This window comes from Bubalus kerabau, chromosome 15 (assembly GCF_029407905.1).
Source record: "Bubalus kerabau isolate K-KA32 ecotype Philippines breed swamp buffalo chromosome 15, PCC_UOA_SB_1v2, whole genome shotgun sequence".
In the NCBI taxonomy this organism is placed as follows: Eukaryota; Metazoa; Chordata; class Mammalia; order Artiodactyla; family Bovidae; genus Bubalus; species Bubalus kerabau.
In genome coordinates, this window is record NC_073638.1 from 58,721,467 (window position 1) to 58,749,358 (window position 27,892).

General features: G+C 42.5%; 1 protein-coding gene across 2 annotated transcripts in view; it reads right to left on the reverse strand.

Annotated features, from left to right (window-relative positions):
- LGR4 (leucine rich repeat containing G protein-coupled receptor 4) overlaps positions 1 to 27,683 on the reverse strand; it is a 106,863-nt gene extending 79,180 nt beyond the window's left edge. For both annotated transcript variants that reach the window (XM_055549170.1, XM_055549169.1), the window contains exon 1: positions 27,029 to 27,683. In XM_055549170.1, the coding sequence (XP_055405145.1) occupies positions 27,029 to 27,213 (185 nt within the window). In that variant the 5' untranslated portion in view covers positions 27,214 to 27,683. The remainder of the gene's footprint in view (positions 1 to 27,028) is intronic.
- Between the last annotated feature and the right edge of the window lie 209 nt (positions 27,684 to 27,892).

Here is a 27,892-nt window from a genome sequence, read left to right on the forward strand (position 1 = left end):
GAGAAGTCTCTAATCACAGCAAAATTACTCTCCCATGGGGATGAAAATCTATGCCAACACCCCAGCAGACCTCAAACCAAACTTCAATATTAAAAAGCTTGTCCAAATGAAACTTAATCTCATGTGGCTGCACAGCTAGATTATCTACATTGCCATAAAATTGTATTTTATTCTGTGGTACAATGTGGGGGGCCTCATCCTTCCATTTTAATATAGTGATTTCTACATAGTTCTTCAGAACCACCTATGAGATAATCATCTTCCAAGCAAACCTGCAAAGTGGAAAGTGAGTTAAGTGTTATTACCACTATGTTGCCAATAAAGAAGCACAGAAGTTAAGTGACTTTCCCAGGGTTACTGAGCAAGACAGAGCCAGGCCTGAAAGGACTTCTAAATGAATTACGACAATGGTTCTCAAAGAATGAGTCAATATTCCAGGATGTTCCCAGATGGTTTACAAAGCTGGGAGGAGTCACACTGATTCTGTCCTAGACCAAGGATTAAGAGAGCGTTGCAGAAGGAAGCCATTTATTCTCATCAAATTATCCTTGAAAACTCAACCCTCTGCTACTAGAAAATCTGCTAAGAAAAAAACAAATTGGGTAAAAAGCAACGTTACTGAACTCCAGCCCCTTGGCTTCAGATTTAGGTATGAGGTGACTCCTCATAACTAAAAAGGGAAAGAGAATTAACACAGACCAAACATTTATTACTGAACCAAACTTGGGTCTGCTGGTCTGCCATGCAGCAAAGCCAATCTACTGACACCAGCTTGTGGTGAAGGAAAGTAGAGAGTTTATTGCAGGGCGCCATGCAAGGAGAACGACAGATAGTGCTCAAAAGATGTAAACTCCCCACTGGCTTTCAGGAGGGTTTTTAAAGCAATATTTGGAGTGAAGGCTACAACTTGTGAGCTTTCTTCTGACAGGTTGGTGGTGAAAAGGTAACAGGGTGGTGATGTTTTTGGAATCTTCACCATCAACCTTCTGGTTCCAACCAGTCTGCTGTCTAAGTGATTGTGGTCAGCACAGAGTCAACATGCTCCGCCTGAGTGACAGTCTAGTTTCTACAGAACAACTCAAAGATAGAGGTCAGATTGTTGTGTATATCCCTTGAGGAAGAACTAGGACTCTATTTTACTGCTGAACAATTGTTCAAGCTATCATTACTTTTCTAATTTAATCTCTTTTCCTTTGCTTTTGCACTCCTTCACTTCCCTGATAGTGATTGCTTGAGTCTGTTCTTTGGAATTCAGGCAAGGCCTAGGAGACTAAAGCCTTTTTCTTACAAACAAGAAACAGGGGACAAGGAGGGGCTTTTGTATCCAGGAAGGCCAGGCAGAGTCCTGCTTAGTTTCAGTCCCCACTTTTTTTTTCAGTTCAGTTCAGTCGCTCAGTAGTATCTGACTCTTTGCAACCCCAAGGACTGCAGCACACCAGGCTTCCCTGTCCATCACCAACTCCTAGAGCTTACTCAAACTCATGTCCATCGAGTCAGTGATGCCATCCAGCCATCTCATCCTCTGTCGTCCCCTCCTCCTCCTGCCTTCACTTTCCCAACATCAGGGTCTTTTCCAATGAGTCAGTTCTTCCAATCAGGTGGCCAAAGTACTGGACTTTCAGCTTCAGCATCAGTCTTTCCAATGAATATTCAGAACTGATTTCCTTTAGGATGGACTGGTTGGATCTCCCTGCAGTCCAAGGGACTCTCAAGAGTCTTCTCCAACACCACAGTTCAAAAGTATCAATTCTTAGGCGCTCAGCTTTTTCACAGTCCAACTCTCACATCCGTACATGACCACAAGAAAAACCATAGCCTGGACTAGACGGACCTTTGTTGGCAAAGTTATGTCTCTGCTTTTTAATATGCTGTCTAGGTTGGGCATAGCTTTTCTTCCAAGGAGTAAGAGTCTTTTAATTTCATGGCTGCAGTCACCATCTGCAGTGACTTTGGAGCCCCTTTTCTTTGATACTCCTCAATTCAAGGGCAGCACAAGACAGGACATAAAGTTTTGGAGAGAGAATTTAATCATAAACTCGGCAGGGGGACTGGGTTTTTTTTAGGGGAACTCAGTTTCACATTTCCTATGGACCAGGCACTGTGCTAGACATTAACAGGCTCAACTCATTTCATTCTCACAACTACTCTGAGAGACAGATATTGTTAACTCCAACTAGAGGAATAAACAGGTTCACTAAGTTTAAGAAACTTGCCTAGAAAAAAAAAAAAAAAAAGAAACTTGCCTAGGGAGACTGGACATGGTGACTTGTCCAGTGCACCAGGAAAAGATAAAAATGAAGACCTAGAGTCTTAATGAAGGAAATCAGAGCTGACCCTGGTGCCCCAAGCCACATCTCCTGCCCCATTATCTAAGAGTGTATCAGAGGAAAGTGGATCCTGAGTGCTGACATCTGTGGCCCGCCCCTAGCTCTACCCCATTATTACAGGTTCATTTAATACCAAGGCTCATGGGAGATTCCTCCCAAGTTACATTCCTATTACAGAAAGTAAGAGAGCCTGGAAGTTTAAACCAATGAGTAGGTGGTCTCTTCATCTGCCCCACTTCAGTAGCTCATGTATCAAAACAGCTTGAGACCCAGGCAACACCACTCCATCTTCCACTAATTACTCTACAACTTTAACAAATAAGGGAGAGGGAGGAGGTATTAAAATTAAAATAGGGAAGAGTTGAAGCAGCTTACATATGTACATGTTAACAAAGAGCTTATATAACTTTAATGTTGGAATCTCATACCTAAAAAAAAGCTGGGCAACACACTCCAGTATTCTTGCCTGGAAAATCGCATGGACAGATGAGCCTGGTGGGCTACAGTCCATGAGGTCACAAAAAGTCAGACATGACTGAGCAACTGCACACACATGTACATGTATTACACACACACACAAATACACACAGATATTATTTTTAAAAAGAGAACTGAGGAACAACCAGAACATGAAAATCACCCTTTCATGATAAATTCCAGGGCATATTCATAACAGGAGTCAGACAGATTTTGTTTTCCACCACATAGTTCTATAAAAATAAACTGTCATCACAACATCCTTGTGGTAGTAAAAGGCCATATTTGCCTGCAGTTAAATCCAACAGCAGCTGCTCTATGGAAAAAGACGGCCCAATAATTGGCTTCTTTCACCTCTGTTAATCACGAACAAAAGTGTCATTCAGTTTCAAAATGGACAAAATGCTCCAATGGATGGTCAGCTAGCTGAGCCAATGGGGTGGAATAACAATAACCCTGTAGCATTTTCCTTTTTCCTTTTGTTTGGTCTTTCAAAGCCCTTAATTAAGACCTGCACAAAGCGCCCCTGCAGGCCTTTTTCAATGAGGCATTACACGCCTGTTTTCTTGTATTTAAAGAAAAAAAATAGCAGGGATTTTCTGAGACACATTAAACAGAATACACAATTTCCATTTATTTGCAACTGAAATACTGTTAAAATTTTAGAGCTTAAATATTATCATCAGTAACAAAGCAAGTTCTTTGCATTGCAGGCTTGGGGAACGGAGGCTGAAGGAGGGGCTGTTTAGAGGGGATGGGGGGGCGGATGTGTGGAAAGCAGGGGCTGAAGCAGGAGAAGTGCTGTGCAACAATTTCTCCAGAAATAAAACAGTTAGCAGATCTCATTTAGAAAGATCTAGACTAGGCTCCTAAACCTTTCATTAGCTTCACATATACACACTGAAAGAAACAGCAAAACTCAAGAGGTATTCTTAAAGCGAACAGCCAGACAACAGAGACAAAAACTTGGAATTGAAACTGCTTCTTACAAACTCCTTAAACATCACAGAGAAAAAGATAAAACCTTTTTACAGTTAAGCAATCTTGGTAAGAACTTTGTGCAGTTCTATAATTGATCTCTGCCTTTCTCTCGCTCTCATTTCCACCCCCCACCCCCATCCTGGCTTTAACAAAGCTTCACATATCATAGTGGATAAGCATCAGAATGTCTAGCTTTTTAAAAATCTCCATAGCCTAATTAACTTTTCATTATTCAATTTTCTTCTTGCACAACTTAAAAAAGGCCGTTGTGTTCATTTTTAAATGCTCTGAAATATAATCTTTCCGGGTTGGAGGCTGTTCTCAAAGTACCTAGTCCTGCCCATAATTTGTTCCCCTTCCCTCCCCCTCTCACAAATATCCTGAGTGACAGCTTAATGTGACAGCTTTCTTGCCACAATTCACTGAAGGGGAGTGGCAGGTAGGGTTCTCAGAGAACAAATACCTAACAAAGCCATCATTCTGGGGAGTTACTTCCAAACTGTCAATCCAATCCATCAAGTCGAATGTGCTCCACTATTCTCTTGTAAATGTGCTTATTTCAAACAGGGCAGAACTCGGGCAGCTGCCCCACAGAAGACTAAATGACCCAACTCAAATGTCACCTCTCCAGCAAAGCCTTCCAGCTCCCCAAGGCAGAGCAAGTTCCCTTCCTTTTCGCTCCCACACCCGTTTGTTCACCTCCCCCCCATGGCACTCCCACGCTGTATTTTATTTGTGTTTATGTCTGTCTTCACCACCAAACCGTATCACCCATGGTTGATCCTCAAGCCAGCGTGGCTGAGTGGAGGAAGGCGCATGCTCTGCTGTAAGACTACTGGGTTCAAATCCTGGTTAGAGACGAGAAAACATATGACCTTGAACATGTGACTTAAGCATTTTGTGCTTCAGTGTTCTGAGCTTAAAACAGGCATAAAGAATACCATTCCATACAGCTGTTGTGATGATCATCAAGTGAACTTGCAGATGTGAAGTTTGCTAAATGCCTGGCACACACAGGAGCTTGGTCAATGTTAAAACAGGAAACATCATCCTTATTTTCCCCCCTCCCCCTAGAAGACTGTAGCATGATTGGAAGCATACGCACACACTCAATGTTCATAAAATCAACTTTTGCTAAGCATATTAATTTACTAACAAAATGTCAAATTTCCAAAGGGAATCTTTCCCAGTCTTTCAACATATTCAACATTGAAGAGTATGCTAAACACAAGGCACAAACACAGGCAAGGGAAGAGCTCAAGAGATGATGAGTGAGACTTGATTCCTACCTTCATGGGGCTTATAAGCAATTCTGAGCATGAGGCATCTGGAGACACATCTCTTTGCTACTAATGGCCAAGGTTATGCTTTCACAATATATTTGCCTGACCCGAATTTTCTCAACAGTGGAGCATGTATTACATCATCCAGTATTTAAGAGACTTATGTATAACAACGTGTCTCATTTTGCGAAGGGAGGAGGAAGGAAGAAGGATGTTGTATTTCACATATTTCAATGAAGCCTGTAATTCTTACTAATCTTCATGCTAACACAGCACGTGCACTGGTTCCGGGTCCATAGCCTGTCCCAAGACAAGAGACACTGCTCTCTGGAGCCCTGGAAGAGTCAAAACTACTTAGGCATGAAATTTAAAAATTCGGGTCAGGAACAAATGCGTAGCAAAATTCTTGTTTCCGTCAGGCTCTTTTCAAAGACTTCACTGTTAAATACAGAATCACTTGTTTAAATGTTGCAATTCTAGGAAGACCTACTTTAGTGAAATCATTCCTCATTAAAAACCACTGTTAAATGAAAATAAAACAGTGTTTTAGTTGTCATTTAGCTGAAAAGAAGTTTATGGAAACAAAATGATTTTGCTACACATTTGCCCATGACCCAGTTTCTTTTGTCGTAAAACACTAACTCCATGAGAGTCTGAATAAATGCATGAAAGTTACCAATAAATACCTGCATGTGACAATGTCAGGCAGATTTCCTGTACCCCATTGTCTTTAGAGGAGAGTAATAACTGAAAAACAGAAATTAACTCCTTAAACCAAACACTGGAGCAAGCCCCAAGCACACAGGGTCACTAGTCCTTCCTTGGTCACAACATCTCTCTTCACGCTCTCATGGATACTGCAAACTCAAAACAACGCACAGTAATTAATTTTGGTGCTTCTCTTATTTTTCCATGGAAGTATGCAAATTATGGGGGAAAACTCAACCTAGTTGACAATATCTGACCACAGGTTAACGAATCTCTACTAATAAATCAAACTGTGTCAAGTCTTAGTTTCATCATCCAAGAGAAAGTCGTGTCCAGCATCTTAACACTGTCCAGATATTTACTGGCTGTCTGTACAATAATCAATGCCTGCTTAAATAATCCTTAATAATTCCTGAGAGTTTAAAACGATATTGTTGAATTTATTATAGTATCAGGATAATTAAAGTTTAGCAGAAATCCATCTGAATTATCGTGTGAAATTTTGAAAACATCATTTATGAGCAAAATTTTGTTACTTGAGATGCTACCTAAGAGAAATCAAATGGCAAATGTCTAAACTATTTTAAACTCTCAAAAAACTCTAGAAACTATACTGTGGGAGGGCTTCAATTTTCTGCTATGCTTCCTGATCGATTTTTTAACAATTGGAATGGCTTTATTAGCTATTCAGTAAGTATTCCTTCTGAAGAATTGATGCTTTTGAATTGTGGTGCTGGAGAAGACTCCTGAAAGTCCCTTGAATACCAAGGAGATCAAACCAGTCAATCCTAAAGGAAATCAACCCCAAATATTCATTGGAAGGACTGATGCTGAAGCTGAAGCTCCAATATTTTGGCCATCTGATGTGAAGAGCTGATTCATTGGAAAAGACCCTGAGGCGGGAAAGCTTGAGGGCAAGAGAAGGGGACAACAGAGAACGAGATGGATGGCATCACCAATTCAATGGACATGACTTTCAGCAAACTCCAGGACATAGTGAAGGACAGGGAAGACTTGCAGTCCACCAGGGTGCAAAGAGTCAGACATGACTTAATGACTGAAAAACAAGTATGCCTTCTACTTACTCTTCATGTTAGCAAAAAGAGTTGGTTCTCCTAACAACTGATCATTTAAGGCAAAAATGTCCTGTAAGCATGGAAACCGAAATTGTTTATTGATACATAAACCTCCCTTAAGAACATCTTTAACTAGTGAGACACATGTGATATTCTCTAACAGTGTAGCCCTACCCAAAACAGACTGGCATACAAGCAAATTTATTGTAAAATATCCAAAGGCCCACGATACCATTGTTATTTGAGAACTTCTCTGAGAAAAACTGAGCAGTTAACATTGTTTACATAAACGGGAAGGGATAGAATTTTGAAGCTGGGTGACAAGGACCTGGAGAGGACAGGTCTAAAACTACACTGCCCACTGTGTGATGCTCAGTCGCTCAGTCGTGTCCAGTTCTTTGCATCCCCATGGATTATAGTCCGCCAGGCTCCTCTGTTCATGGAATTCTCCAAACAAGAACACTGAGGAGGGGATCTTCCCAACCCAGGGATCAAATTCGCATCTCCTGTGGCTCCTGCATTGCAGGCGGATTCTTCACCACTGCACCACCTGGGAAGCGCCATGCTGCCCGCTCCCCCCACACCAAAGTGACATTAAACCATTTAAGCCTCGTTAAGTGTCTATAGAGACAGGGGCATATTACTGTACATGAAACAAAGTCCTAGGTAGAATTAATACTATTTCCTCTGGCAGAATATTTTCAATTCCTTGCAACCAATAGACACTTTCAATTCCACAAACTTCCACGTGGGAAATGAAACAGAACTTCATATCTATTGTTGCTATGAAATTAAAAATAATAACAATACTCCCGTGGAAAATTTTTCATGCATCTCCATTCCATGCTTTAGGGTCCTAGATATAGCTAAACCTACATTAAAAACTAAACAAAGACATCTCTTTGCCAACCCTGCACAAGCCTCTCGGTTTCATCCTGAAGGTCTGAGCCTCACCTTGACAGTGACCTGTTACATAATGATCTCTATACTGTGACTACAACACCACATGACCGCCTCACAAAACACTTCTTAAAAGTACTCAAGTTTGCTTTTAAGAGTCTAATCTTATATTCAAAGCTGGCATAACCACTCACTTAAAATAAGAGAATGTCAACTTGGAAAAGAGAGGCTGCAAGAGAATTATTTAGTGCCATGTAGTCATCAACTTCTCTGCCTGCAACTTCAGACAAATGCATCGCACCACTGCTCTAATGAAGAGCATCCACCAGGCACATCACACAAGAACTGAGGCCTAAGTCACTATGTCAAAGGTATAAATTATGGTCCAAAGACAGCTCCAGGCACTGTTGAGCTTGGAATTGCTTGCTGAGCAACCATGTCGTTTCAAACAAACTCAGTGCTTAAGAGGCTAAAGGGCAGTGGAGGCAGTTATTGAAAGGAAATTTCTCCACTAGGCCAGAAGGGAATAATTAAGCCTTTGCTAGCTAAATCACATCACTGGGGTTAACAATGAAGTAATCAAGTGTAAATGGTGACAAAGCCCATCTATAGGACTCATGAAAGGAAATTAAGGTTGTGGGTAATCTAAACTATTATTGCTTAAATACCACAAAAATTAGTCCCGAAAACTTCATTCATCTATCCTCTCTTTATACAAATGTGTGTGCTTTTTGTGGGAGGCAAGAAATTGGTTAATCCAGCAATTAAGGCAAATATACTGAATCATCTAAAGTAAAACACCACTCAGCCACTAATTCACAGGCAGAAATCCAACATGATTCCCCACAATGCTTAGACTGGACCAAGTGCTCAGTAATGAAGGACCTTCATAATAGGAGGTGCATATGGGATTTATTCAAATAGATGGCTAAAACCATCTAAGTGATAAATCTAATGCATACTTTATATATTATACTTCCTATGCTGCAGGGCATAGAAGAGCATTCACACACACACACACACAAACACATGCACAGAGCAAGGTGGAACGTGGGGAGAGAAATTTAGGGAGAAACATGGAGGAGAGGCACATCATATCTAAAAACTGCTCGACAGCAATTAAAACTGGCTAAGCTCTAAAGGGAGCATAATACTGTGGACCTGATAGTTAAAAGGTCTAGATTCAGACTTCAGCTCTGCAACCTCAGGTTATTATGTCACCTCAGAGACAGTTTTCTTACCTTATATCAGGAGGGAGGAGACCAAGATTTCTTCTAAGGTTTCTCAAGATTCTAAACTAATCTGGTGCAGTTGTTGTCATAATTGTTAAAATTGTTGGAAATAATCTTAAGACTCACCAGAAGTTGTGAAAATAGTAGAGAGGTTCCTATGCATCCTTCACCCAGATTTCCCAATGGCAACATCTTACATGACCAGAATACATTAGCTAAACCAGGAAATCTACTTGAGTACAACACTATAGTGGGCTTCCCTGGTAGCTCAGCTGGTAAAGAATCCACCTGCAATGCAGGTTGGGAAGATACCTTGGAGTAAGGGATAGGCTACTCACTCCAGTATTCTTGGGCTTCCCTTGGCTCAGACGGAAAAGAATCCACCTGTAATGCAGGAGACCTCGGTTCCATCCCTCGGTTGGGAAGATCCCCTAGAGGAGAGCATGGCAACCCAGTATTCTTGCCTGAAGAATATCTTGATTTCTAGCACAGAAAGTCCTACATCTCAGAACTCAAAAAGTCCCATTTGGGCATCCCTGATGGTTCAGATGGCAAAGAAACCGCCTGCAATTCGGGAGACCTGGGTTCAATCCCTGGGTTGGGAAGATCCCCTGGAGAAGGAAATGGCTACCTACTCCATGTTCTGGCCTGGAGAATTCCACGGACATCAGAGGAGTCTGGCAGGCTACAGTCTACTGGGTCGCAAAGAGTTGGACACGACTGAGCGGCTTTCACTTTCACAACACTATTATTGTAAACGACAGACCCTACTCAGATTCCACAACTTTTTAAATGCGCTCATTTTTTAAACCACAAGTATGAATTCATATAATGACCACTGCAGTCACTATAAGGAACTGCTCCCTCACCACATAAAAACAAAAACACGGGCATATTACTCTACTTGAAACAAAGCCCTGTATAGAACGAATACTTTCAATTCTTCCCGGTAAAATATTTTCAATTCCTTGCAGAAAATAGACACTTTCAATCCCACAAACTTGGAAAATGAATATTAAAACCTCCCATAATGTTGTGGGTGTTCCATAAAAAATATTCTCAAGGAAAACCCTGCTCTCACCTCTAATCCTCACTTTAGGGCACTAGCCACAACTACGTGCTCAGTCATGTCTGACTCTTTGTGACCCCATGGACTGTAGCCCGCCAGGCTCCTCTGTCCGTGGGATTTTCCAGGCAAGAATACTTGAGGGGTTGCCATTTCCTCCTCCAGGGGATCTTCCTAACCCAAGGATCAAGCCTGTGTCTCCTGCATTGCAGGCAGATTCTTTTCCGCTTGAGCCATTGGGGAAGCCCAGATGCAGCTACACCTATGCTAAAAACTAAATGAAATAAAATAAAGACTTCTCTTTGCCATCACTGCCCCGTCACTGTGCCTCTTTAGTCTCACTGTTCTCCCACCTCTAACCCTAGCCACCACTGACCAATTCTCCATCACTCTAAAATTTTGTCATTTCTAGGCTGTTTTAAATGGGATCATGCAGCAGATGTAACCTTGAGACTGGTTTTTCTGCCCAGCGTAATACCCATGGGAACTATCCATGCTTATGCATGTATCAACAGTTGGCTACCTTACTGCTGTGTGGCAGTCCACTGTATTGCTATACCAGTTTATTATGGCATGTGCAAATGCACACAATGCACTAATCTTTTTATGTTTTAACTAAATTATAATTATGGGGTGGGGAGGAACTTTTAAAATCTAGTTTTGCCATTGCTTAAGATGGGTTCATATTCCAACAGATACTGACTGACTCTCTTAATCAGTATTTACCATAATCACTCTGGGATTCAAGGCTTCCCTGGCAACTCTTAAATAGTGAGTCCCCTTTATCCTGTTTTATTTTTCTTGATAGTACTTAATATTAGCTGATCTTATATGTTTGTTGTGTTTATTTTTTTACTGTCTACCACCACCCCTACCCCAGCCCAAGCCAGCTAAGTTACATGAAGAGAGGCACACTGTCAGATATTGTCAGATATGTCAGATATGTCTGACAATATCTGTGTCTCCATCTCTAAGAACAATTCTTAATACTTATGAAATACACGCTGAACAAATTAATTTTTAAAGCAATGACTTATTAACCCAATAAGTAATTATTACTTTCGAGCTTATTTCATGAACCATTATACCAATACTAACAGCTCTCAGAAAATAGTTTGAACTGATAAAATTATTCACACAAAACTGTTTTACTCACCTCACCTACAATTTCAATCAAGTACTGGACCCTGAGAGACTGGACAATAAACAAGGGAGAAGCACAGAAAATCTCACCATCCGACAAGCATAAGCCACAGGTAACACAAGTCAAAGTCTCATTAAATATTAAAGATTTACATAATCAAAGAAAAGACCATCTACTCTGATAACATGCTTCCTTCTCCTTTGTTTTGTCAACATACACTGGAAGGCTACCAATGGTTCTGGGCAAGTCATACAACTAAATGCAACTGGATTTCTTCCAGGTTAAATGGAGACCATGAACCAGACCAACAGTCTTCTACCAGTTCTTAAAAGAAGTGAACTTTCAAGAAAGGAGGGAAGGACAGAAAAATAGCAGCAAAAATTTGGTTATGATTCATGTAGTTGAAATGCTGAAAAAATACTAAATAAATACAAGATCTTTAAACATGTAAATATATGTATGTGTATGTAAATATACATATATGTGTGTGAAAGTGAAAGTGTTAGTGGCTCAGTCCTGTCTGACTCTTTGCCACCCCATGGACTGTAGCCTGCCAGGCTTCCTGTCCATGAGATTTCCCAGGCAAGAATACTGGAGTGAGTTCCCATTTCCTTCTCCAGAGGATCTTTCCAACCTAGCGATCAAACCTGCATCTCCTGCACTGTAGGTGGATTCTTTACTATCTGAGCCATATAAATACATATAAATACAGCCTCTGTGCTGAGTGGCTCATAACACACACAAGATTTTTAGGACCATCGCACCAGAGACCTTTAAGATTTAGAAGGGTCTGAATCTACATTCTAAGGAGCTGAGAACACTTCAAGCCAAGAACAAACAGATTTACTCTCTCCAGAACTAACTCCTCATCTATAAAACAAGTAGTTCATGATACCCACCATACAAAGATAAATGCCTACCTCTAAGAAGAGGACTAAAAGACACTGTCCCATATAACCCACTCAACCAAATAATCCTGGTCTGAAAAAGCAAGAGTCAAATCTCATCCACAAAACCTTATTTATTACCTGTGCACCCTCACCTCCCCCCTGCCCCCGGAGGTTTCTCCATCTATCAAATGGAAAATAAAAGCATGTGCTTTAGAGGGCTGATAGGAGTATTAAATGGATAATACATGCAAAGGCGCTTCACCCAATGCCTGGTATTCAATGACATTTGTTATTTTTAGCATCTATGTTCATAACAAGATGATGATAATGGTTTATTTGTATGGCAAGACAGACCATGAAGCAGCTCTTCATGACAAAGAATGCAACTTCATCGAAATAAAATTGCAAAATGCTTCCAGAAGAAGACCACCTGCAGTGCTACCAGGTAAATGACCCTCCGAGCTGGAGGCTGGTACATTCAAAATCAAAACTGTGGTCACAGATTCGGTCGTGAACAGCCCTGCTGTTAAAGGAAAGAGCACACAGATTCAAACAGGAACCCATTCAGTCTGTAAAATATTAACAGCTTAATAAACATCAGCTCACAATCCAAAAACACGGTGTTCAAGTCAACTGAAGAGTACCAGCTAAATTAATACCAAGTTGACTACATGAAATGCCTTGAGGGGGGAAAAAAAGGCTCATGGGTGATTCACTTTTATGCTGACTTCCCTATAAAAACATCTTCAACAGGAGAGGCAGGAAATTCCAGTGAGTGAAAGGGGGCAGCTATATGGAAACCATCATACTGCACACTTTGCTTTCTAATTTACTTCAGGGCTTTGGTTTAAAGAAGCACATTCAGAAATTTGTTTCTCCCTAAGAAACCAAAAAGTGAGTATGCTGACGGATTCGATCCTCATATACCATTCGAGGGAATTCCACAAAAAAATGACCAAGCCAAAAGACACACAACTAATATTTATTTTCCTGACATGGAAAAACACTATTAACATAGAAAACGATGTGAAAGCTTTTAAACAAAGATGTACAGAAAGCAAGGAGACCAAGTGAGGGAGACTTTTTTTTTTCAATTCTGCTATGAATAAAACATAATTTTACCTGGTAAACTGATTTTTTTTTTTTTTGGCCAAGCTGCATGGCATGTAGGATCTTAGTTTCCTGACCAGGGATCAAACCCATGCCCACTGCAGTGAAGTGTGGAATCTTAACCACTGGACTGCCAGGGAAGTCCTGAATTGATTTCTGAACATAAGTTACTCCTAAATCAATTGATTTCTGAACATAAGTTACTCCTAAATCTCCCACTGCATGTACACATGTACATGTGTATGCTTTTTGAGGATGCTTAATTTTCAATTCTGTTTTTCTCCCCCTGTAATAATCTGTAGCTTCTCACCATTTCTTTTAAACTTTAACCTTTCCCTTTTCTGAAACTGTGAACTCTCCAAGTTAACTACAGGATGGACAAGTAAATACCAAACACCAACTACCACCCACTAACTGGGATGTCAGCACAAGTTACCTAACCCTTTCCAACTTCGTTTGCTCAGCCATAAAATGGGAACCATGCCACGTGTAACATGCCAAAGACACAAGAAGGCCTAGCAATTCCTTACCAAATTTCCATTTTTTTGAATCAGACTTTCCAAACACAAATGCACTAATAACGCAAAGTTTTTTCACTGTCAGCAAAATGCTCCACTTTGGTCTCATTTCCACACGAATCCTTGGGGTATCACAGTTAACTGCTGGGTATCAAAAAGAAGGCTGAGAATTCTACTTTGGTAAAAGCACAGACATTTAAACATAACCAATCTTTAGCAACTTCTGCAAATGCCACATACATACCATGTTAACAATATATTGAGGCTATAAGTAATTCCCTGGAGAAGGAAATGGCAACCCACTCCAGTATTCTTGCCTGGAGAATCCCATAGACAGAGGAGCCTGGTGGGCTGCAGTCCACGGGGTTGTAGTAATTAGGGATACCAATTACATAAGTAATTAGGAATACCAAACCTCTAAGACATTAAAATCTAGACCAACATTTTCTTATTAACATATACTTACCATATGCCCCAGGAGCTCACTTCTAAGTATTTATACAAGTGAAATGAAAACCTCTACATGTTCATACAAAACTCTTATATAAATATTCATAATGGCTTTATTCTCGCTACTGCCAAGAACTGGACAAACAGCAGATGTCCCTCAACTGTGGAATTGATAAAAGAATGGTGGTACATCCATATCATGGAATACCAGGGAAGCCGTGGTGGCTCAGATGATAAAGAATCTGCCTGCAATGCAGGAGACACACATTCAATCCCTGGGTCAGGAAGATCCCCTTGAGAAGAAAATGGCAACTCACTCCAGTATTCTTGCTTGAAGAATTCCATGGACAGAGGAGCCTGGCAGGCTATAGTCCATGGAGTTGCAAACAGTCAGACATGACTGAGTGACTAACACACTACTCTACTAAATATAATGAATACTCCTTGACAACAAAAAGGAATATTACACCTAGAAACCCAACAAGACAGTAACAACATGGTAGAATCTCAAATGCATTACGATAAGTCAAAGAAGCCAGGCACAAGACTATAATCTGTCACTTTCCATGTACCACTTATATTCTGCGGCTGCTACTGCTGCTAAGTTGCTTCGGTCATGTCTGACTCTGTGAGACCCCATAGACGGCAGCCCACCAGGCTCCCCCGTCCCTGGGATTCTCCAGGCAAGAACACTGGAGTGGGTTGCCATTTCCTTCTCCAATGCATCAAAGTGAAAAGGGAAAGTGAAGTCGCTCAGTCATGTCTGACTCAACGATCCCATGAACTGCAGCCTACCAGGCTCCTCCGTCCATGGGATTTTCCAGGCAAGAGTACTGGAGTGGGTTGCCATTGCCTTCTCCAACTTACATTCTGGTAAGTGCAAAATAATATGTGACCCAAGGCAAAAGAGAGATCATCAGTTGCCAGGGACCAGAAGTGGGGAGACAGGTTGACTACCAAGGGCACAGGGTGGATGATGGGCATGTTCTAGGTCTGAACAGTGTTGGTGGTTATATTCCTGTACACTAGAAAGGGTGAGCTTTTAAGACTGAGAGGTTTAGGGGAGTTTTCTCCATGAATTCATAGTTATGAAGATCAGTTAAACAGTCAAAGAAGGAAGACGGAACACTGGAGATTATACTAGTTATTTTAGAATAAATATACAGAGTCTCTAACAGAAAGTGAGGGGAACCTCAAATAGACTCATTCATGAATAACTGGAAAACCAGAAGTTTTTAAAATATAAACTCCCACGAACTTTTTAAAATGTAACTTTCAAAATTTAAAGGAAATGTATCATAATCAAGCACTACAAAAGGAATTCATATAAGAAACCGTGAGAGGCAGCAATGTCTATTAGCATGTTGATTTACAGCAAATGTTCAGTAATGAGAGCAAGAACCATCAGAAATATCTTCTACATAGCTGAGTCCCTTTGCTGTCCACATGAAACTATCACAACATTGTTAATTGGCTATACTTTAATATAAAATTTAAAAAATGTTTTAAAAGGAAATACCTTCTAGATGAGATGTATACATTTAAATATTTGCCTCTATCAGGAATAAAACAGGGATAAAACTCACTTCCTTTTCAAGCTGTCATCCACTCTTGACAAAACCAGCCAGCACATCTAAGAAACAATAGAACTAGAAATTTAAGCTCAGGTAACTTAAGGGCTGGAAAGGACCCTGACGAAATCTATGTCGTTATTTCCTCCGCCAAAGTCATGAATCTTCTCATCTTTGGTGTCATAGGGTGTTGCTTTTTTCCACTCTCCCTTCTGCAATGCCACATCAGCCAGGGTAGTGCCAAGGGCAAATTCTTTTAATGCAGAAGAAGACCTGAAAAAGACAGCAGTTGATTTACCCCTCTTTTCCACATTCTTGGCCCTCTCCTGCTACACCTGCTGACAAGCCTCCACACTGTGGATTTAGATGCCACAAAGCAAAGCCGTTAATGCTCGTTGAACTGAAACCAAGTTCCCAGTAGAAGCTGGTGCTATGCAACAGAAACCTTAAAGGTCAACGTGGTGGGCCTTGGCTAGCAGGAGATTGATCAATGGACCTCCTTCTGCAGATTGACAAAAAGATAAACATCAAGGCAAACAGTCCTCAAGGCATATTCTATCATTCTATCCATCAAACGGATGCCACATATCAAACCTGGGAGAACAGCCTTGAAACATTCCGAATACACACACAAATTCCCTTTGGTGAAATAATTGATCTAGTAGAAAACCCCACTATGGAAGCTGGTCATATAAACTTAATTCAAACTAATATTAGACACTGATTTATCCAAACACGAGATTGGCTTTCCACAGAATGTAATGGGGATTTGGAAAACACAGTCTGATTGCTAAAGCAGAGCCTGTGGTTAGCACACAAACTTGCCAACTTACCATGAAGGATGAAGCCTTCTGCTGCATGCCCTCACAGCCCCAGACTGTTTGCAAAGGGCAGGGATGAAATATTCCATATGTTTTCTTTGTCAGTGACATGGCTATTGAAAGCAAGGCCATGGTAGTCTCCCTGCTGAGGGACTGGGTCAAGCTATTCATGTGTAACCAGGCAGATGTCAAGATGGTAATGGGAAAAACATCTCAAACATTTTTTTTTTTTTTTTTTTAGAGAAAGAGACTGGGGTAGAAAATGCACAACTGTATTTGACACCCTCAGCCAATCTAAATAGGTTGTTAGCACTTTTGCATGTGTTAGCTGCTGCTCTGGCTTTACAATTCATTTTCAAATCAGAGCTAAACTGAAACCCAGAAAAGTTTTTAAGGTTTCTGAGAAGGATTTAAGTGTGCTTACCAAGAATGTCATATAACTTTTGAGCAATGTGTGAAAGATTTTAAAGAAGGGATTTTAGTTCTAAAATTACTCCAAGGATAATAAGCTTTTCTTTATCCATAAAACACAAGCATTGGTCTCAAACATTAAAAAAAAAAAAAACACAGGTATCCAATAACAAGTAAAATATCAAAGTACTTAAAAGAGAAAGTAATCTTATAATCTGCATATTGTTACAAAGTGATATGAAGAGACAAGAACCCAGCTAAACTGTCAAACCTGAACAAATCTTATCCGTCCCCAATATGGAAAGTGATGAGAAACTGCTGGGCACTCACTGGCATGAGGTTTCTTAAATTTACTGCATGAAAATCGTCAGTGTTCGAAAGTCTGGAAGTAGAAAATGAGTGTCTCGAGATTACATCTTCTCCCCTGGTGTCAAATGGTTAAGAATCCACCTACCAGTGCAGGGGACACGGGCTGGATCCCTGGTCTGGGAAGATTCCACACGCTGTGGAGCAACTAAGCCCACAGCGCAGCACAGCTGCTGACTCCGTGCTCTGCAACACAAGAAGCGGCTGCAACGAGAAACCCACGCACAGCAACGAAGAGCAGCCCCCACTAGAGAAAACCCTCATACGGCAACGAAGACTGCACAGCCAGAAAATAATTAATTAAATTTAAAAAATAAATTAAGATCACACTGACACTGTCTCAGGTTACCCGCCCATTTGCTATGAGGAGAAACAAGGTGTCCCCCTATTAGGAAAGCATCCTTTGACTTGACCAGCCATCTCAGGGAAGCAATGGCCAGCCAGAGACTAAGGCAAGAGAGCATGATTTTCCCTGAGCTCTCTCCTCTAGAGAAACTGTAACCTCCAACCATTAGGCTTTCTTGTTGCAAAGGGAGCAGCACCACCTACAAGAAGGGATCTTGATAAAAACATACACGCTGTCCTTTCTCCACCAGGATCTTTACAGTTTTCTGAATGAAAAGTCTGCTAGCCAAGGAGACATTTTCCCATTAGTATGAGGCTCACTGTGAAGTTTCCAACAGGCTATGAACCTGATATACATTCAAAGAACCAGAGAAACAGAGTTTAGAATTCTAAATCTAAATGACTTAAAGGGATAGCACACATAGACAATTGCTTAGTCACTCCCCAAAGAAATGACAACATAATGTAATGGGTCCTTCAGTTCAGTTCAGTTGCTCAGTTGTGTCCGACTCTTTGCAACCCCATGGACTGCAGCACGCCAGGCCTCCCTGTCCATCACCAACTCCCGGAGTTTACTCAAACTCACGTCTGAGTCAGTGATGCCATCCAACCATCTCATCCTCTGTCATCCCCTTCTCCTCCTGCCTTCAATCTTTCCCAGCATCAGGGTCTTTTCAAATGAGTTAGTTCTTCACATTGGAGAAGGCAATGGCACCCCACTCCAGTACTCTTGCCTGGAAAATCCCATGGACGGAGGAGCCTGGTGGGCTGCAGTCTATGGGGTCACTAAGAATCAGACATGACTGAGCGACTTCACTTTCACTTTTCCTTTCATGCATTGGAGAAGGAAATGGCAACCCACTCCAGTGTTCTTGCCTGGAGAATCCCAGGGACGGGGGACCCTGGTGGGCTGCCGTCTATGGGGTCGCACAGAGTCGGACACGACTGAAGCGACTTAGCAGCACCAGCAGCAGTTCTTCACATCAGGTGGCCAAAGTATTGGAGTTTCAGCTTCAGCATCACTACTTCCAATGAATATTCAGGACTTATTTCCTTTAGGATCTCCCTGCAGTCCAAGGGACTCTCTTGCGGTCACTCAAACAGGTCATGCTGAAATTTCTTACGTATGACCCTTGAAGTCAAGTGAACTCCTTTTGCAGATGGAAAAGCCGATGGCCCAAGGGATTAAGTGATATCCCCAGTACTTCCCTGGTGGATATCAGGGAAGCTTCCAGAAGTAAAGAATCTGCCTGCCAATGCAGAGGACATTGATCCCTAGTCCAGGAAGATCCCACATGCTGCAGAGCAGCTAAGCCTGTGCTCTACAACTACTGAGTATGTATGCCTAGAGCCTGTGCTCTGCAACAAGAGAAGCCAAAAGTTACCCCCACTTGCTGCAAATGAAGACAGCCCACACAGCAACTAAGATTCAGTGTGGCCAAAAATAAACAAATAAATATTTTTTAATTCTTTAAAAAAAAAAAGTGATCTCCCCAAGTGTGCAGATTGAGGATCTCAGAGGTCTTGATTCCTGGAAACCACACTCTCAAAAATAAAACCATTTCTGAAGTCTTGTTCATAAAAACAGGTGCATAAAAAGAATACTGAAGAGTCGACAGTGACATAAAAAGCTGGATTATGAGACCATGGATCCAAAATGACCTTGAGGAGAGCAGAAGGCCAACCTGCAAAGTTTTTCTTTGTTACAAAGATAAGAAAACATTAAGATTTTAAAACACACACCACTAATCAAACGAGACGAACTAGCAGTAGCACCGAATAGATGAGAAGTGGGATTATAATAAACTGCTAAGTACCAGTTAGTAAATCCACATGTAATGTTTTTATAATAAGTGAAAGCGCTAGTCACTCAGTCATGACCCACTCTTGGAGACTCCATGGGCTGTAGTTCACCAGGCCCCTCCGTCCATAGGATTCTCCAGGCAAGAATACTGGTGTGTGTTGCCATTTCCTTCTTTGAGGGATCTTCTCAACCCAGGGTTTGAACCTTGGTCTCCTGCCATGCAGGCAGATTCTTTACCATCTGAGCCACCAGGGAAATCAAGCTTTAAAACATGATATTAAATGTTAAAATGCACTGAATATTCCTTTCTTAACTCTGATCAAACTGTAGAATTCTGTACATGCTTGATGTGAGATAAGGAGAGCCTGAAAAGGAGGTCTCCTCTCTCCTGAGAAAAATCTAGTCTGCCAAGCCCTTCTCATAGTATCCATATCATTTATATACTTTCTCTGAGGGCCTTTTAGCATGAAGCTTACCTGGTAGGTAAATAGGTAAAGCCAGAAGTTAATCAACATCATAGCCCAATCCCCACTGTTTCAGAGAGAAGACTGCCAACTTGGAACCACACCTCCTACCTTGCACTTCCAAACAAGAAGTGTGAATCAGAGTGAAACTTCTAAAGGCCAACTGTCTATCTCGGTAGGAAAACAGCTCCAGTCAAGCTCTTCAGGGCAGTCAGATGTCACCACTTGTACTGGGTGACTGTGGCTTATACTGAGAGCTCCATGTGGGTGCTCAGACCCTGGAGGGAATGGCCAAGCAATCCTGGGCCCATTCCTCAGTCATGCTTCCCACAGCACCAAGGGAAAGGTGCCATCTCCTTGCCAAAGTTATGTTGCCCTACCTGGGAAGGAAAATTTCCCCACAGAAGACTTTAAAAATACACAGGAACGGGGAGAATCCAACTTATGATTTTTCTGGACCCCAGGCTCTGAAATCTGATTCAAAGAATAAAAATATTCTGCTGTCAATGTGCTTTTCCATTCTTTTAATGGTCAATTTTATATTTAAAACTTTGTTTAAAAAAAGCTACATTCTCCTAGGGTAAAAATAAAGGCAGGGGGAGCTAAAACTCAAGGAGATAACTTAACTTTTTACTTGATTCAGAATACTTAAATACAAATGAAACATAAAGGATAAAGTATCATTAACTATCCCATAATAGATTAAGTATGCTTTCCCACTACATGTTTTCTCACTAGCACAGACAGCAGACCAGACTGGGATCTAAACGTATACCGTCTTGGTCCAGCTGCCTCCGAAAATATCTATGGTTTACATTTCCTTACAAGGATATTCTTATATTCTTAATGGGCCAACATAGCTGCCAAGAGGGGTGGTTCAATGTTTTTCTCACAAGATCTTTCAGGACAGTAAAGCTAAGAGAACTATCAAAATATATATTTTTAATGTTCATTTTCGAAACCTATACTCTTAGATGGGCACACCTGAACCCCAATCATTTGCATTTAAAATAAGAGATCCCAAAAGACAAATCTTACTGCAGGGGTGGAAGGACTAGGCTAGCATGCTCTTTTAACTAGTAAAATATGTAACGGTATCAAAACATACTTTAGAGACTAAAAACAACCACCCATTCAGAGTTTTAACTGCCTGTGCAGGACGCACAATACTTCTATACATTTGCTAAAAACAGTCCCAGTCATATACAAAGTTTAATAACAAATATTTGTCTATGGGTGGGTGATTTCAGAGTACCCTACAAGATAACCACATCTTGCCATTTAAAGGGGGTATTTGAGTAGTAACTTGCTCAAGTCTTTAGAAAGTTGAGATGTTACTAAATGTAGATGAACTAGAAAATCATTTCTAAACTCAGTTTTGAATTCATTCAATTTCAGACAATAGAGCGGATACCTGGCCTGCTGTCTGCCCATCAAGTGTTGAAACACAAAAGAAATATCTGGGAAGGCAAACAAATTAGTTATTGTGTAAAAGTACTGATTTGTTAAATGCCTTAACTGTTTTTTCTTCACTGACAGACTTTACAGCTAAGTATTTTATTATCCTCAATGAATCTTTCGAAAAACTACACTTCACTGAACAAAACTGGGGGCAAAAAGGGAAAAAATTAGCCATACCCTTGTCTATATAGGAAAACAAGCTTTTGGCATCGCCGAAAACTTGAAGGCTGCAGGAGGCAATTAAAGAGCAAGCTAGATAATACATTTCTAAAGTCAAAACCTTGATCTCTAGTTTAAAAAAAAAAATGAAAAGAAAAGCTGTCTTATCAAGTTACATTAGTTACATTTTTCAGAGTTAAAGGCACATTGGGGAGGGTTTAACTTTTAACCCAGGTATACTGATAAATACTGAGCTTTTATGGAAATATATCTTTTTTTAAAAGAGAAAAAGTGAAAAACAGTCTTGGAAAAATTTCAAAGAGTCACTAAAAGAGTCTTACAACTTGCTAGACGATCTACACAGATTCAGAGAGACTGAAAGCAGTGAGAGCCATTAGTCACCAATGTCCATTATTTCTTGCTAAGAAAAATGGGAATAAAAGGATAAATAAGCACAACCAAGGAGACCAAAGACCGAAATGCAAACTCGCAGGCTGTCAGTGCTTTCTACTATAAAGATGACTAAAATAAGAATTTGAGAGATAACCTGACAGAGGCCAAGAAAATGCCCAAACTTGCCTGGATCCACCTACTAGTACAGAACTTTGATCTTCCCTAAGAGATTAAGTTGTCAAATGTTACCTTATGACTCTAATGGTAAGAGCCAAGTGCCTGGACATTAAATGCTTGTGATACCATAACTGTCATTAGCATTGAGTTGGACTGAGACTCATAAAATATTAGTGGTTACCACAAGCCTTCAGGAGCCCCAGAAGGAGAGTCACTGGTTTAAACCCTGGGTACAACTCAGACCACACCCAGCACATTGTTGCCTCGTGAGGCAGAGCGTTTCCCAGTCAATGGACACATTCCAGTAGAGTTGGACAATTGGAGAAGTGTTCTGGGGTGGGGGAGAGATTTCAGGATTGAGACGCCTACACTACTCTTAACACAAGAGAGAGATCAGACAAATGTATTGGGAAAAAATCAAATCAAATAGAAAGAAAACTCTTGGCAGTAAGAGTTGTTTACTTCCTTATTCTCAGGTGAAGAAACCAAGGCCCTGAAGGGTTAAGTATGTCACCACTCAATGTCACCTGTGTGATTTATTGACAGATCTGGAAACCAGCTTTCCGTATTCCCAGCAGAATGCTCTTTCCTCTTGAATTGAAAGAAAATCCAGCAGTTCACTAGTTTGTGGAATGAAGGACCTGTACTTAAAGATGTTCATATATTGCCCTTGTTTAGAACAGAGTTCCCTGGTATATAACACAAATACTTCTCTAGAAAGACAGACCACAGAAAATAAGCTAACAATGAAATTTACAGAGAGTAATTCAGACACCAAGATATCAAGACTTGACCATCAAAAAAGGCATAAACATTTAGCCACTGATTACTGACCTGCCTGGGAATACAACTAACATTAGAGGAAACATAAGAAAATATTTTCAAATAATACTGTCAAAAGAAAGGTGCTTGGTATCATGAAAAAAGTACACCTTAGGGAAGACTTTGAGATGATGCTTCCCAAAGAAGAAAAAACAACAGATTATTTTTTAAAACCCTTCAAACCCCTCAGATAACCATCAATTTTATATAGAAAGCTTGCTAACCTGCCTCTGTACAGGGTACGCACAATGTGAAGGCTGGAGAGATTATGACTAATTACATGGAAGTGAGGACGTTGAGTAACTTTCTGTACAGTATCCAAATTACTGAAACAGAGTGATTTTATTTTCCAAGTGTGAAGCCATACCGACAGGAAACAAGCGGGGCTATTCTACCCCAGCAAAGCGCCTTAGCTAGTCAGGCATTCTGCAACAAGTCTCCATGGCAAATTTCCTAACACACACTTCTAAACACAAAGAACTCTTCCTCAGAGTGAGTGGCAATAAATAGGCTTGTGCAACTTCAACTAGAAGGATATTCAGATCCTTCTGGGATCTTTTCACGAAAGCAGCAGAACGCTATAGTCACCTTGCCATCCTAAAATTGTGAAAGGATTATAAAATCATAGAATATCTGGAAGCTACAAGCAGCCTAAATAGGACCTAGTGAATCCAATGACTTCATTTTTCCAATGAAAAACTGTCACCCACCTCCCGAAAAAAAAGGTAGAATGACTTGCCCAAGGCCACCCAATTACTGAGAAGCATGGTAAGAACTACTACGGCCAAGGGCTCAAACCCACTACCCTCTCCACAAAGCCACAGAAACAGCCTTTATAATCCTAAAACTATGCACCAGATATAACCAAGGATGTGGAAATTTGTGTCCCTACAGGTCTCAAATTTTATGGCCACACAAACCAGAAAACATACTTTCACAATCCCTTCCCCACCTCCACGGTGACTTCATCTCTTTATCTCCCCATCAAGAATCTTGGAACACAGGTGATTAAGACGGACCTTATTAGATCTAATAGAGGAATAACTGAATCTTTTTGATTAAAAATACACGTTGGAATTTTAATACTAGTCAGAGCACTTCCTTTCAAACATCTCAGGGTGAAGTGTGACAAGCCATTGCACTGTGACACAGGATGGGGAACTGCTACTGAGAAATATAAATAATCACTACAGGTGCAGCCGATGCTGTGAACACAAGAATCTCATCAACAATACTGAGGATTAGATCTGATTTTGCCCCTAGACTTGGATAAAGCAGCTTTCGGCAGGAAATAGACACTGTTAGACTGAACAAGTTTAAACGAGCCTGAAGGAGAAGCAGGTAGCCTCCTCACTCTGGGGCCTTCTCAGATCTGGACAAAAGGCTAAATGCTGAGAATGCGGAGTTTGGCAATCCCGTGTGGGAATGAGGGCTGAATTCCAATCCCCAATTCTGCCCCTTGGTGTGCCCTGAAGTCCTTATTTATTCACTGCAACATTTTTAAAGTGCTTCCTGAGTACCGGGCTCTGTGCAACTCCACGTTGAATAAAATAAAATCCCTGCTCTGTCGACCAAGAGTCTCCAATATGGGATGTGTACACCCCTGAGTGAGGTGAAGGTGAGATGCCACTGAGGAATGACAAAAAAATACAAGAACTGATTTAAAATTATAGTCTCATCGTTTTGACTGCTATTTTTGTGATTACCATTTTACGGATAACTAAATAGGCCTTGGTGCCCACGCTCCAGAATTTAGAAAATCAGTCAATCAAAGTTTGGGAACCCTGATCTAGTCCCTTGGTGTGTAGCTTAGGCTCACCAAAGCTGTGAAGGGACAGCAAATCAGAAGTACTTGCAAACAGATCACAGGTGATTCCAAGATGTCTTGTAAGATCAATTGTTGAATGGGCAGATCATAGCACCCACCCCTCCCCAGTGTGGCTTTTGAGGTCACTGATTTTCCAAAATGCAAATATACGGCCCTTGTGACGCCCTTTACATGCACTGGTCATATAACATATACTTTTAAGGGTGAAATGGAGAGTATTCAGGTGAAATAAGGAGTTGTCAGGTGTATAATACTCTACAGGTCATGAAGTGAAGAAGAAAATGTAACACAAGTGCCCACTACCACAGCTCAGAAAGTGCTACGATGATGCTAGTTTAGGCAATCTGATCTGGACTGGTGCCGATTATCCTCATGTTTCCCAAGCCATCCACAGTCACTTGCGTAAGGCTCAAAGTCAAAACCAGGACATTGGTGAATTCTAAAGAAAGATGTCTGATGCTCTATAGCAAGGAGTGCACTCTCAAAAAAATGTTGTATTTCTTTATGCTTTTTAGGTAATAAGGTAAAACAGCCCTTTTCCTTACAGAGCAGGCAAGACTAGTCATTAAAACTCAAGGAATCTGCTCACAAGGTCTTTTCAACTGGTCAAAATAGTAAAATTATGCTTTTCTCTCTGGGGCTTGAAAGAAGTGTCAGGGAAAGGCACCTCTTCTGCAATGAATTCCCTAAAAGTTTAAAGAGGTCTTGGGGGGAAAAACAGTCCCATCCCCTCTACCTAGTCTTCTTTCCTTCTGGTTCCCCACTCCCACCCCAACTTTTCCACATAATGTATCTTTTGTAGGCAAAATGCTCCTCACTGCAAAGTTAACATTTTTCACTGAAAAGTTAAATTTCACCTTATTGAAGGAAAATGACTTCAATTATGTAACTTTAAGCTGAAAGGAGGGGATAAAAAAAGAGAAGGAGTGGTGGTGGCCAAAGAATGACACCGGTTCCAAGGCAATTGGCCACAATACTCCAAAAAAAAAAAAACACCCATTGGCAGACGGCAAGCAGAACAGTTCCCACCACCCACCTGGAGACAGCAATACTCTGGCCTGAATAGAGAGGATTCTCCATGGGGGTCTGCTCTTTCCAACTGTCTAGGTCTAAGAGATCCCCCTCAGGAGGTATAAGGTAAAAGGAAATTCCCTTTACCCAAGGCCTTTCAGAACCCCTTTCCCTCTCCGTTCTTTCACTGCCCTTGATTTAATTTGGCCACACAGCACAAGGAGGAACAGGAACCTACCCCAAGCCCGGCACTCAATTATCCTATTCTTTCTCTACGGGGGCCATTTGCCAATGCCACCTCCAGCACCTATTTCAGATTCTTCTTTTCTGAAGCGAATGTCTAAAAGCAGAGACTGTCCCCATTTGTGGAGAGGGTCTGTGGAAGTCAGAACCATTTGAGCGACTTCCCCAACCTCGGGGAGCTCAAAAGGAAAGTTCTCCTGGTTAAGCAACAACAGAAAACGGCTACCTTTCGAGACGGGCAGAGCTTATGCTCTAGTACTTTCATTTTCCTCCAATATCCTGTACTTCAGGTCAGCATTCCTTCTTTAAAAGGCCTTGTTGGGTAAGAAGACTAATACATCCAGAGAAACCTGCAATTTCCCCTCCTTCTCCCTTGTTTTGGCCTGGCTTCCCCGCGCGCTCCAGAATCCCAGGCGCTGGCTGATGAGTCCGGAGTGCAAGCGGACCCAGGTGCCAGGTTGCTCTCCCCGGACAGGGCCAAACAGGAAGGTCACTGGCCCTGACTACCGTACAGGTGTTTCTTCTCCCCACATGCTGGAACTCGGGAGGCTCCAGGTGCTTCCCCATGAAAACCGCCTCGGTCTCAGACTCGGGCCAAGTTCGAGGCGCCCTCACCCCTAACGCCTGCAAAGCTCTTGCCAGCTGAGCAGGGGGCCCGGGTGAGAAGAGAAAGTCACGTGAAAAGGTTGCCAAGGGCAAGCGTTTCCAGATTCCTCTTTCCTCCTCGGCCCCAGATGCACTTGAGAGTTAGGGGGTGTGGGGGAGCTGGTGATCGTGCCCTTAAAGCCTGGGAAAAAAACCTACACGGGTCTCGGACCCAGATTGGCAAAGCTTGGGAAGCCCGTGGCGCTGGAGTAAGTGCCAAAGAGGTGCCGGCGCCCCCACCCCCCGCCTTCGGCACATTGCGGGGGGGTGGGGGTGGGATGGGATCGGCCACTGGCTCCGCCCCCCGGCGCCCTCACCCCCGGCGCCCCCGCAGCCCGCACTCACAGCAATTGGGTGAAAGCGCTGAGCCCCTCGGGCACGGCCGTCAGCCCCTTCCCGGAGCAGTCCACCCGACGGTCTCCGTCGCAGCTACAGGGCGCCGCGCAAAGAGGCGGCGCCGCGCCGCTGGGCTCGGCTGAGCCGCGCAGCCCCAGGGCGAGGAAGCAGAGCAACCCCAGCGGGCCCGGCATTGCTGCGGCCGCCACCCGCGCCGGCCTCTCCCGCGGCGCGGCTCGCTCGGCGCGCCTCCGCCGCCCTCCGACGCCCCCCGCCGCCCTGGGCGGCAGGCCTGCGGGTTGGGCCGGGGGCTCTCCTCTCTCGGCAGTCACGCGGGCTCGGCTCCTTCAACAGTCCGCGGCAGCAGCGCAGGAACGCGGCGCTCCGGAGTTTCGCCCTTCCCGCTGCTCCATGGAAGCGCAGAGGCAGCCCCAGGTCCTCCCGCGGCTCAGGCCAGCCGGCCCGGCCGGGCGCAGCTGCGGGGGCCGCGCTCTGCCATCGCACCCGCCTCCTGGTCCCCGGCCTCTCGCCGCAGCCGCTCTTCAAGGTTGCGGAGCGCAGACTTCAGCCATGCCGGCCCCTCGCCCCAGCCCCCGCCCGGCTCTCGCACAAACACCCGGGCTCTTTCTCGCTCTTCTCGCAGCCGCGGCTAGATCTCCTCCCGTCCTTTTTCCCTTCTAGGGTTGCACGCTCGGGTTCCCAAGCCCCCAGCCGCTGGGTTATGCAAATCACTTAGGTACATGCAAAACTAACCCCTCTCCCGGAGCGCCATTGGCCGGGGGAGGTCTCTAGCTCATTACTATGCGAGGAGAGGAGCCACCATTGGCCGAGAGTGGACCAGAAGGGCGTGTGTATCGGGCGTGAGTGACAAGG